At 41.7% G+C, this 12,907-nt stretch overlaps 2 protein-coding genes across 2 annotated transcripts; one reads left to right on the top strand and one right to left on the bottom strand.

Annotated features, from left to right (window-relative positions):
• Positions 1-653: 653 nt before the first annotated feature.
• Positions 654-6,278, bottom strand: LOC111951266 (bcl-2-like protein 13). The gene is made up of 2 exons (XM_023969308.2): positions 6,107-6,278; positions 654-1,718 (listed from the first exon to the last, which is right to left on the bottom strand). The coding sequence occupies exons 1-2, from the start codon at positions 6,224-6,226 to the stop codon at positions 750-752; spliced, it is 1,089 nt and encodes a 362-aa protein (XP_023825076.1). The 5' UTR covers positions 6,227-6,278; the 3' UTR covers positions 654-749.
• Positions 6,279-9,042: 2,764 nt separating this feature from the next.
• On the top strand, positions 9,043-12,368 carry LOC111951543 (V-type proton ATPase subunit E 1). The gene is made up of 10 exons (XM_023969718.2): positions 9,043-9,131; positions 9,235-9,294; positions 9,977-10,042; positions 10,314-10,423; positions 10,696-10,762; positions 10,886-10,975; positions 11,399-11,467; positions 11,571-11,665; positions 11,841-11,928; positions 12,191-12,368. The coding sequence occupies exons 2-10, from the start codon at positions 9,262-9,264 to the stop codon at positions 12,251-12,253; spliced, it is 681 nt and encodes a 226-aa protein (XP_023825486.1). The 5' UTR covers positions 9,043-9,131; positions 9,235-9,261; the 3' UTR covers positions 12,254-12,368.
• The last annotated feature ends 539 nt before the right edge of the window (positions 12,369-12,907 follow it).

Genomic DNA, 12,907 nt, shown 5'->3' with positions numbered 1-12,907 from the left:
AATGTAGGAAAATATTGGAGCACAGAGCATAATCTGAGTGCATTCAATTCTCTAGGGCTTGCAGAAGACCTTTATTGATCTGCCATGTTGAACAGGAAATCCATCTCTACGGTGTGTAGACAAATGGCAGCTGTTTTTCTGTATTACAGCAAACTGAGCAACAGGGGGCAGTGCAGAGTCGTTACTGTAAGCCCAGATATCCACACCTGCTACATAAGCTTTGGCCCTTTGCTGATTTGCAGCTGAGTCACTATACAGATTTATATCCACTAATACATTTGATCAAAAACTAACATAGTCACTGAGTTTGCCCACAGTGACACAGAACAAGCAATTATACAATAGCCCTTGAAGTGGCTCAACTATAGTCATAATTAGTGTGTGTGTGTGTGTGTGTGTGTGTTTGTGTGTGTCTGTGTGTGTGTGTGTGCATGTGGTTTTATTTTATAATGCATTGACAGGGACAAAAAATAAACAACAAACAAAGATATGTTTTTTAAGATATTTTAAGTGTAATTTCCTGTGAATTTACAGAGAAACCAAAATTCTTGCTCTTCCAAATCTCCTGAGCTCTTCCGTGAACTGAGTTAGCATAGGAAATAGATAAAAAATGCAACCAACCTTCATAATACTACATATATGCAAAGAAACGCATTGTGTAAAATCCAGTATGTACTTGGTGGAATAGTTTAGAGTAGATTTGAAAAGACCTGGGTTTTGGCTGCTGGGGCTCACAGGTTAGGGGTTTGCTACTTTCTGCAGTAGGCCACAGCCCCATAAGCTAACACTCCCACAATAGCCACCATTGCAGCGCCCCCACACATCAGCACAGGTAGCTCAGTGGCAGGGAGCGATGTAGCAGGCTCAGCCTCTGTCTTCTCTGGCGGAACCTCCTGCGTCACTGGTGGGATTTCCTGTGTCTCCTGGGCAGCGGGGAGCGAGACCGAGGACTCTGGTTGGCTGTTAGTTTGTCTCTCATCTGGTGGCTGTGGTGCTCCTGGTCCTAGGACCGGGGGAGGGTGGAGCTGCTCCTGCATAGAGTATTGGAGCTCTGAATGTAACTCAGCTAACGTAGGTATTGAGGGTACAGGAGTAGAGGAGGCAGAGGGGGGCTCTAGCTTCCAAACTGGCATGGGCATAGAGACGGTGGTGGCGTGGGATACTTCAGAAGGCTCCTCTTGGACAAATAGCTCCTCAGCCACAGACATCATTAAATCCATAGTCTCTTGCTGGTCAGCTGACACCTCAGATGAAGGTAATAATTCCTGGGTGTCCAGCTCCTCTTCCCTGAGCTCAGCCAGTTCTCCTTCTCCCCCCAGCACACTCATCACACTGGCCTGCAGCTCCTCCTCTTCCTCCAGGCTCCCGTCCTCCTCCTCCTCCTCTGCCAGCATCTCCTCCTCCTCCCGCTCTAGGTGGACCATGTCGGAGATGGAGGAGTGGTTCTCGCTGCGCTCCTCAGCTAGGTGGACCACTCCGTCGCTGCTGTCCAGGCTCTTGGTGTCCTCGGGGTCCATCATGTCTCCCACGGTGGACCAGGACTCTACCAGGCTGCTCTCTGTCTGCCAGGGGCCAGACCCGCCACTGTCTCCCTGGCTCAGCTGCAGCGTGGCAAGGCCCAGCCAATCAGGCTTCTGCTCTCCAGACAGGGAACTGACCTCACTGTCATCCCCTCTGGACACTGCTGGGACCTTGCCCTCCAGACTGAAAACCGGCCACTAGAGAGACACAACAGACAACCAACCATTAACATGAAAACATATTGGATAATATTGATCAAAACATAAAGTAAATTCCTAAAATCAACAGTAAATTAATCAACTGTAGTGAGTTGAATATAAAACCTTTATAACTACTTAATAGTTGCTAGAATGATTGTGTGTTTTTATGACACAGAATCTCATAGGGTCTGTTTCTGCTCTCTTGCTAACTACTAACTACGATGTCCTTCAGTGACGTCGACTGATCAAGTTCTGTGTGGAAAAAGTAGCACCCTCTGTTCCGTGTTGCAGCATTCTTTTCTATGTATAGCCTGGCCCTCACATGTCTGACTATGTATAGGCCCTATATATGTATTTCCATTTCAGCCAGGAGCGGAAGCTATTCCAGAGATTTCACATGACGTGACGTGTAGTCGAGAGTGGGGATATAGAGGAGAAGGGATGTTACAAACCCAGGACGAATGGAATACTGCAGTTGGTAGTTGAAAACGTCTCACACAGTAAAACAGAGGACACAACGCATTGCAATTGCACAAAACGTTAGAGGTTGAAAAATACAGTGCATTCAGAAAGTATTCAGACCCCTTGACTTTTTCCACATTTTGCAATGTTACAATCTTATTCTAAAATGGATTCAATTGTTTTTTCCCCTCACCAATCTACACACAATACTCCATAATAAGCAAAAACAGATTTTTAGAAATGTTTGCTAATTTATAAAAAAATAAAACTGAAATATCACATTTACATAAGTATTCAGWCCCTTTACTCAGTACTTTGTTGAAGCACCTTTGGCAGAAATTACAGCCTCAAGTCTTCTTGGGTATGACGCTACAAGCTTGACACACCTGTATTTGGGGAGTTTCTCCCATTCTTCTCTGCAGATCCTCTCAAGCTCTGTCAGGTTGGATGGGGAGCGTCACTGCACAGCTATTTTCAGGTCTCTCCAGAGATATTCGATCAGGTTCAAGTCCAGGCTCTGGCTTGGCCACTTAAGGACATTCAGAGACTTGTCCCAAAGCCACTCCTGCGTTGTCTTGGCTGTGTGCTTATGGTCATTGTCCTGTTTGAAGGTGAACCTTCGCCCCAGTCTGAGGTCCTGAGCACTCTGGAGCAGGTTTTCATAAAGGATCTCGCGGTACTTTGCTCCGTTCAACTTTCTCGATCCTGACTAGTCTCCCAGTCCCTGCTGCTGAAAGACATCACCACAGCATGATTCTGCCACCACCATGCTTCACTGTAGGGACGGTACCAGGTTTCCTCCAGACGTGACGCTTGGCATTCAGGCCAAAGAGTTCAATCTTGGTTTCATCAGACCAGAGAATCTTGTTTCTCGTGGTCTGAGAGTGTTTAGGTGCCTTTTGGCAAACTCCAAGTGGGCTGTCATGTGCCTTTTACTGAGGAGTGACTTCTGTCTGGCCACTCTACCATAAAGGCCTGATTGGWGGAGTGCTGCAGAGATGGTTATCCTTCTGGAAGATTCTCCCATCTCCACAGAGGAACTCTAGAGCTCTCTCAGAGTGACCATCGGATTCTTTGTCACGCCCTGACCTATCTCTGTTTTCTTTATATTTTGGTTAGGTCAGGGTGTGACTAGGGTGGGTACGTTAGTTTTGTATTGTCTAGGGTTTTTGTATGTCAAGGGTTGTTGTAGGTCTAGGTGATTTTATATGCCTATGGTGGCCTGATATGGTTCCCAATCAGAGGCAGCTGTTTATCGTTGTCTCTGATTGGGGATCATATTTAGGTAGCCATTTCCCCTTTTGTGTTCGTGGGTTCTTGTCTATGTGTAGTTGCCTGTTCAGCACTCATTTTGTATAGCTTCACGGTTTGTTTTGTTATTTTGTTAGTTTTGTTCAGTGTTCATTCTTATAATTAAGAAGAATGTACGCATACCATGCTGCACCTTGGTCTCCACCTTTTGACGGCCGTGACATTCGTGGTCACCTTCCTGACCAAGGCCCTTCTCCCCCGATTGCTCAGTTTGGCCGGGCGGCTAGCTCTAGAGTCTTGGTGATTCCAAACTTCTTCCATTTAAGAATGAGGCCACTGTGTTTTTGGGGACCTTCAATGCTGCAGATTTCTTTTGGTACCCTTCCCCAGATCTGTGCCTCGACACAATCCTGTCTCGGAGCTCTACGGACAATTCCTTCGACCTCATGGCTTGGTTTTTGCTCTGACATGCACTGTCAACTGTGGGACATTATATAGACAGATGTGTGTATTTCCAAATCATGTCCAATCAATTGAATTTACCACAGGTGGACTTCAAACAAGTTGTAGAAACATATCAAGGATGATCAATGGAAATAGGATGCACCTAAACTGAAAATTCAAGTCTCATATCGAAGGGTCTGAATACTTATGTAAATAAGGTATTTGTCATTATGGGGTATTGTGTGTAGAATGTTTTTAAAATCCATTTTAGAAAAAGTCTGTAACGTAACAAAATGTGGAAAAAGTCAAGGGGTCTGAATACTTTTCGAAGGCACTGTATTCACCCAACACCCACTCTTCACCCTCTCATTGTCCCCTTGTCTTTCAGTCCATCCTTTCCATTTAAATGCCACCTGTATGTAATTGTTCATTCCTTGTATATTGAGATGGAATACATCTGTCCTTCATTGAGTGACCCTGATTAATCATTATGCATGCATGTAATCTCATCCCAGGCACAGAGTCAAAACACTGAGATCAAGTCAGAGCTGTTTATTACATAATGAAAAAGCATAGAACCACAGTGGCAGAGGACATTTATATCGGTCACCTTTATCCATGATATTTCCTGATTTGATCAACATTGAATGATCAAACAGCTCATGCACTTGTGCCGTACAACTTGTGTTCCTCTGCACAGTTACAGAATGCATTGTGTGTTTGTCCTGAGATGGACTGTCTCTGAGAGGCACATCAGCAGAGACCGTGGATTAAATATCTGTTGGCTAAAGCTGAGTGTAAGCTGTAAGCATGCCGAGAAAGCTGCCCTCTCTCTAACATCGAGGCCTGCCAGGTGTATGTTACTTGGCATTTTGGCACAAGGGGAACCAGTGACATGGTGATCACACTCTCCCTGCAAGGCACAGAGCAGGCTTATAGACAGATATCCACAAACGTGTTTATGTGGAAGGTTACTGTACAGTACCTGTTCTAAAGCATATTAATTGCTTAATCTGTCCAATAAGACTCATTCACTCTTTGAATTATAGGTTTCCCAATGATCCACCCCCTGACAATGGCTTTTAACCCCCACAGAGTTTAATTAAAACGAATCCCTATAATGTGGAGTCCCACTCCTTTCCAGACCTGGGTTCAATTACTATTTGACATCTTTCAGATACATTTAGTGTTTGGTCAAGTCTGTCTGGAGTGCCAGATGGACGGGGTTTGCACGTTTGCGACTATTCTATTGGTTCCATTGCGCCAGGAAAGTTCAATCAAACCCAGATAAAGTATTTGCAATGATTTCAAATAGTATTTGAACCCAGGTTTGTTCTCTTCCCCATAGTATCAGATACCCATGGTACTGATGTCAGAGACTCATGGTCATGATATCAGAGCCCCAGAGATAAAAGGTCAGCCTGAATGTCAGACAGAGGAAACGACACATTCTCAGCCCCTCGTGAACCATCTGATGATCTTATCCGATTGGATTTCTAGAAACAGACACATGACAACAGACACATACACGCATGTGCACACACAAACATATACACAGGAACGTACGGACACAGACACACACACTCGAGGAAAGGCCGCACATAAGCTAGTATTTTCTGATGTCAATGACAAGTTAGCTGGACACAAGACTTCGGACATAACCCTGTCCCTGTTGATTTAATTAGTTACTAATGACACCCACCAAACAACACCCAGAGAAACAGACCTGTTTATGTTGACAGGTGATACACACGGTTAAAAGCTCTTGGAGTTGTGCCCTTCATAACATCAAAGAGCTCCATGATGGCTGATATAGATGCCTTCTATATTGGTTTAACAAAGCAAGCTTTTACAAAGCCCTCTCCCCTCAACTACATATATTACTACTACTTGTGTGTACTATTATGTCCTACTAATACTACTACAGTACTATACACTCACACACCTCAATTCCCCTAAAACAGGGCTCTCCAACCCTGTTCCTAGAGAGATACCCTCCTGTAGATTTTTCGCTCCAACCCAAGTTGTAACTAACTTGATTCATCGTATCAACCAGCTAATTATTAGAGTCAGGTGCGCTCGATTAGGGTGGGAATAAAAACCTACCGGATGGTAGCTTTCCAAGAACAGGGTAGGAGAGCCCTGCCCTAAAACAACAACAAGATATCCTGTGATGCGGCCTTGCATTCCATTAATTAAGAGCAGAATAAAATAAGTGTCTTTCTTACCTGGCTCCTCTCTGTAAAGTGTTGAAAGTTGTAGGTGAGAGACAGATGTTGAAATAGAGTAAGAGATGTGCACTCGGACAGAAAGTCAGGGCTGAGGACACAGCGACAAGAGGGTGACATACACGCTGTAGTTAGCAATGGACTACCAGCTGCTCCACAGGACACAACAGCCCCCTCCCTCTCTCTCTCTCTCTATCTCACTCTTCCACTCTCTCTCTTTCTCCATCCCCTGTCCAGTATCCAGACTATGACGTAACAGTTGGCTACAATGTGGCCATGCATGTTTTATGGAGGGAAAAATAAATATATTCCATTTGTAAGAGGCTGCTATAGAAAAGCAGCATGCAAAGGGATTGAATACTTCATCATTGTGCCAGCTTGGTAAAATAGCTCTGCCTTCTATTATGCCWATTGTCTTGCACTGGGTAGACCTAACTAGTTGTAAGTCAGTGTAAAACCTCTGAGTGACATAATAATTAACAGTACAGAGGAGGCAGAGAGGGTAGTGCTGTCACAGGCAGTTGGCCAAAGTTGTCTGACACACTTCCAGATGGCAGACAGTCATTCACTGTTCTGTAGAAGGAAAGAATGCAGACTGAGTCAGAACAAGAATGGAAACTGTGCTATTTTTATGGAATTACTCTAACCCTCTAGCATCATCTACTGGCAAGGCCCGTACATGGTCTGCAGCGCCATGGTCTGCACCATTGACTACATAGTCAGTCTGCAGCGTGCTAATTTATTCCTGAGGATTATTACGAAAATCCTTTAAATAAATGTTGGTGGGAGGGGCTACAGGAGGCTGGGTTCATGGAATAAATGGAATGGAATAAATGGGACAGAGTCAAACATGTGGTTTCCATATGTTTGATGTGTTTGATACTGTTCCTTTCATTCCATTCCAGCCATTACAATTAGCCCATCCTCCTATAGCTCCTCTCACCAGCCTCCACTGATGTTGACTTTATCCACAATTTTTATGGTATTAGCTACAACCATGTATCAAATCATTTAAAATATTAACATTTGAGAAACATTTTCAGTGAGAAGTCCATGCTTGACAGCTTTATTTAATTTAATACAAGCATTCAGAAAGTATTCATACCCCTTGACTCATTCCACATTATGTTGTGTTATAGCCTGAATTCAAAATGGATTAAATATATGGTTTTCTCTCATCTACGCACAATACCCCATAAAGACAAAGTGAAAACATGTTTTTAGAAATGTTTTCAAATGTATTAAAAATGAAATACAGAAATATCTAATTTACATAAGTATTCATAACCRRGAGTCAATACATGTTAAAAATAGCACAGAGTTTCCATTCTGGGTCTGACTCAGTCTGGATTCTTTCCTTCTACAGCACAGTGAATGACTGTCTGCCATCTGGAAGTGTCTGCCTTTGGCAATGATTACAGCTTTGAGTCTTTCTGGGTAAGTCTCTAAGAGCTTTGCACACCTGGATTGTCAATATTTGCGAAATATTATTTTTAACATTCTTTATGCTCTGTCAAGTTGGTTGTTGATCATTGCTAGACAGCCATTTTCAAGTCTTGCCATAGATTTTTCAAGCTGATTTAAGTCAGAACTGTAACTAGGCCCTTCAGGAACATTACATGTCATCTTGGTAAGCAACTCCAGTGTATATTTGGCCTTGTGTTTTTTTAACCTGTGCTTAACTCTATTTTGTTMATTTTTTTATCCTAAAAAGCTCCCTAGTCCTTGCCGATGACAGGCATACGTATGTATGTATAGTCCTCAGAAATGTGTTGTGTTGGATTTGCCCCAAACATAACACTTTGTATTCAGGACATAATGTTAATTTCTTTGCCACATTCTTTGCAGTTTTACTTTAGTGCCTTATTGCAAACAGGATGCATGTTTTTATAATATTTGTATTAGTATTGTGGAGTAACTACAATGTCGATCCATCCTCAGTTTTCTCCTATCACAGCCAGTAAACTCTGAAACAGTTTTAAAGTCACCATTTGCCTCGTGGTGAAATCCCTGAGCGGTTTCCTTCCTAGCCGGCAACTGAGTTAGGAAGGATGCCTCTGTCTTTGTAGACTGGGTGTAATGATACACCATCCAAAGTTTAATTAATACCTTGCTCAAAGAGATATTCAACGTCTGCTTTTTTATATTTACCCATCTACCAATAGGTTCCCTTTTGTGCGAGGCATTGGAAAACCTCCCTGGTCTTTGTGGAATCTGTGTTTGAAATTCACTGCTCGACTGAGTGACCTTACATATAATTGTATGTGTGTGATATAGAGATTAGGTAGTCATTAAAAAACAATGTTAAACACTGTTATTGCACACAGAGTGAGTCCATGCAACTTGTTAAGCAAATGTTTACTCCTGAACTTATTTAGGCTTACCATAACAAAGGGGTTGAATACTTACTATAAAGTACTACTTAAGTATTTTTTGAGGGTATCTGTACTTTACTTTACTATTTATATTTTTGACTACTTTTACTTATACTTCACTACATTCCTGAAGAAAATAATGTAATTTTTACTCTTTACATTTTCCCTAAGACCCAAAAGGACTCATTACGTTTTGAGTGCTTAGCAGGACAGGGAAATTGTCAATTCAGGCACTTATCAAGAGAACATCCTTGGTCATCCCTACTGCCTCTGATCTGGCGGACTCACTAAACAAACACAAATGCTTAATTTGTAAATTATATTTGAGTGTTGGAGTGTAAAAGAAAATGGTGGCGTCTAATATAAGACGCTAATATATCTAATACAATTGGATACTTTTTCCACCACTGTTTATTAGATATTTTACAAATGTAATCCACTGCACTCACTCGTTTTTGTTAATATATAGCCCTAACCTAACGTAGCAGGCATGATATACAGTACCGGTAGTGTGTGCTCATCACACATCTTACTGGTGGGTGAGACCGGAAGTAAACATCATGTGACGTTGAAAATCAGCTGATCCAGCGTAGACGTCTTTAGTCACGACTACAACGATTAATCCATACATTCCTGGCTGTATTTCACTGGTATTTAATGAATTGATTGATACATCGCACTAAAGGATTTACAATATTGAAAACCATGTTGCATTTATTGTATTTAAATCACGCTGTTTATATTTTATTCAAGGAAACAAGATACTAGACTGCTGCAACCATGGCGCTCAGCGATGCCGACGTTCAGAAGCAGGTACATTGCAATTACAGCCTTTTAACCTTCATCCGTCTATCCAACTTCTGCACTATTAAGGCCTTTTTCCTTTCCAATTATAAATGTTTGCAACTGTATATTTGTAAGGAGCATAATTGTGATTGTATCATGCCAAGGTTGTCCTTGAAAAGAAATCAGAAATACTTKTACTAAAATACAATCACAATGTCTAGTATAATTAGGACGTTTAATTGTTAATACATTTAATTTAGACATATAATTGCACAATACATTTACTCAGTGTTGTATTTGTGAGGTAGAGATGCAATATATGGTCACATGATGGTAAAACCCATGGTCAGCGGAGGAACTTGAGTGATCCTATGTCTGGGTGTCTTGTCTCACCAACCCTTCTCATGCACTGTATATAAAGTAGAATATATTAGGAGGCTTCATAATTACATTTCCCTCTGTAGTTTATGGTTTAGAAACATGTTTTTTAGATGAAAATTATGATGAAACAGAAATGTAAGCTATACACATTCCACACTACATGGTGGAACCAAAAGAGAAGTTAATTAATGTACAGAGCAATGAAGCTTTCTAAGTCTGCCTCTTGACTCTCTTCAGTATGAAACATGACTTGGAAAGCATGCCTAATGTGGTGAGTCTTATACTGTCAAATCATCTCTAATTCACACTGTTCTATCCCCCTGTATAGATCAAACACATGATGGCCTTCATTGAGCAGGAGGCCAATGAGAAGGCAGAAGAAATTGATGCCAAGGTACAGTGCTTATTCACAAGAGACTGGCATAGTTCAGCACATACACATTGTGTGTTTTCAGCAAACACAAACTCAAAAGATTTGCATAGGCACGTTCAACTGAAATAAGAAAGCATGATCACTCCCCTAAGACATGAGACTTTACTGAATTAAAGCAATCATTTTAGTACCTTTTAACAGTTCTACTGGTTCAATGCTTCTTAGAATGTATCCTCATAAAGACAGGGCCTCCTAATTGCATACTCTGAGTGACAAGTGTCTCCCTCTGCAGGCAGAAGAGGAGTTCAACATCGAGAAGGGCCGTCTGGTGCAGACCCAGAGGTTGAAGATCATGGAGTATTATGAGAAGAAAGAGAAGCAGATCGAGCAGCAGAAGAAAATGTTAGTCACTCMTTTTCTTTACAGCTCAGGCAGTGTTGCTGCTGGTCTCTCAGCTCCCTCAGAGACTTCCTCAATCTCTTCTTTCTCTCAAGAGGAATTTCTCTGACAGACAACTTCCTTTTAAGTCTTTTATATTCTAAATTTGAAGTCACATTCAACAGCTCGTTCGTTGTAACAAGCACAGTATATGTTACAGTAGCTATAACTTACACCTGCTTGGACTTGTGATGTGGTCCTGTGCCACAGGTTTACTTACCTCTCTTCCTCTGTAGTCAAATGTCTAACCTGATGAACCAGGCTCGTCTGAAGGTATTAAAGGCTCGCGACGACATGATTTCAGTAAGTTTAATTTGTCTTGGCTMGAATATTGTTTTGTTCAAACACAGCCAGAGGCATGATGTTCTGCTACAGCACCGCATTCTATGTAAATAATAGGCTAACCCTCTCAATGTGTGTACTCAGGAAATGTTGAGCGAGGCGCGTCAACGGCTGGCCAACGTAGCCAAGGACCCAGCCAGGTACCCAGCACTGATGGACGGGCTGGTTCTGCAGGCGAGGCCTTTTTTGAAATAATGCAATACTTGTCACTGACACAGTTTTAGTGTTTTTATTAGGATTCCCATTAGCTATTGCTAAAGCAGCAACTACTCTTCCTAGGGTCCACACAGAACATAAAACATGACATAATACAGAACATAAATCGACAGGAACAGCTCAAGGAGAACGACATGCATGTAAAATAAGACCAATAGAACCCAACGCTGAGAGAAACAGAAAGAACTATTACTCTAGGCCTACATTCATATGTTACATTTACATTCAGTAGCGTCTATCAGTTACACTCATGCAAACATGTCAGTATGCATTTACATAGGCCTGCACGTTGTTTAGGTCAAAGGCATTGTGCGGTGAGTTTTTCACTTTATTTGAAGCAAATGTTTTGAATGTGTCTGTCGCTCTGTTGTTTAATATTAGGGTTTCTATCAGCTTCTTGAGACCAAAGTGACCATCCGCTGTCGTAAACAGGACCTGCAGGTGCTTCAGGTTAGAATGATCCTTTTCACTTGGTAACAGTTCAATGTTGTTCCAAGTGTATTTCCTTGTATACCGGGTTGATGCATGATTCATATGTTGTATTCCTATTCAGGCGGCTATCCAGAAGACCATTCCCAGCTATAAAGCAGCAGTGAAGAACAATATTGAGGTTCGCATCGACCAGGACAACTTCCTGTCCCCAGACATGTAAGAGGACAGTCCCTTGTCTCAATGTGAACCCATTCATTTCAAATAGGTTTTACTTTGATTTAGTATTGATTGATTAACACGTCATTGACATTTTTCTTTCTTCTGTGGTCTTTCTAAGGTGTCAGTCAAGGGTTCATGAGTTAATTTAAAGATGTTTGTGTGTCTCCTTCAGTTCTGGAGGTATTGAAATCTACAACGCTGATGGGAAGATCAAGGTGTCCAACACCCTAGAGAGCAGACTGGACCTCATGGCTCAGCAGGTAAGGGCACAGGGACAGTCTCACAGGAACTATAGTGGCACTATGAACAGCTAGCACATCTAGTTAATTGACAGTTTTCCTATATAAACAACCAACAGTGTGAATATCCTTGCATAAAGCTATCGGCTTACCAAGATTCTTTAGATGTATACGCTGTGTGAAGTTTTGCACATGATTGTACTGCAAATTCTCAGATATAGTTTGGCCCTGTTTTTCATGAGGTTCAGCTTGGCACTAATCCAGTGTCTGTCTTTCTGCTCAGATGATGCCTGAGATTCGAGTGGCTCTCTTTGGTCAGAACCAGAACCGCAAGTTTTTGGACTGAGTGTCTCCATCCATCGTCTTGAAGAGGAGTTATTTATTTTTGTTGTGTGAAAATGACCAATGCTGTGTCTGTGAGAAGAATTCCAAAAACGCAGTTAAAAATGGAAAAGACACCGTTTTGTTGTTTTGTCATGTATTATTGTATTTCTGTGCATCTTGGGACAGTATAAAAGTTGAACTTCATTGCAGATATGAGTAGGAGGAGCAACTTTTGCACAGTGMTAATGGATCTGCTGCTCCCCCTGGGATCTTGGTTTACACACCGCAGTCATCTTTATTATGATTGGCTGGACAGTAATCATTTCAGTCTGAWTGGATCAGGCTGCATGAGAGAAATAGAGTACCACAGTATGAGTCATAATTCCTATAAAAACTAGTGGTCAAACAAGGAAATGGTTCCAATAGTTTTTTCACCATAAATTTTTCCAATAGGGGATTTTAGAAACACTCAAAGTAAGGGCTGTGTTTCATGTAGGCCTACCTTGGCGTGACGTTATGAGTACTGTAAATCTCTCTAGGACAAGGTGACTTTTATCAATGTATTAACCTAAAAAAAAGTAAATTCTAATGTGGCTATAATAAAGACCTACAAATGCCATGATGATCAGGACGAGACTGCCGAATCGAGGCAAAGGTAAGAATCTTGGATTTGAGA

The sequence above is a fragment of the Salvelinus sp. IW2-2015 genome, linkage group LG24, assembly GCF_002910315.2.
Source record: "Salvelinus sp. IW2-2015 linkage group LG24, ASM291031v2, whole genome shotgun sequence".
Taxonomy (NCBI): domain Eukaryota; kingdom Metazoa; phylum Chordata; class Actinopteri; order Salmoniformes; family Salmonidae; genus Salvelinus; species Salvelinus sp. IW2-2015.
This window is presented reverse-complemented; position numbering and strand designations above follow the sequence as displayed.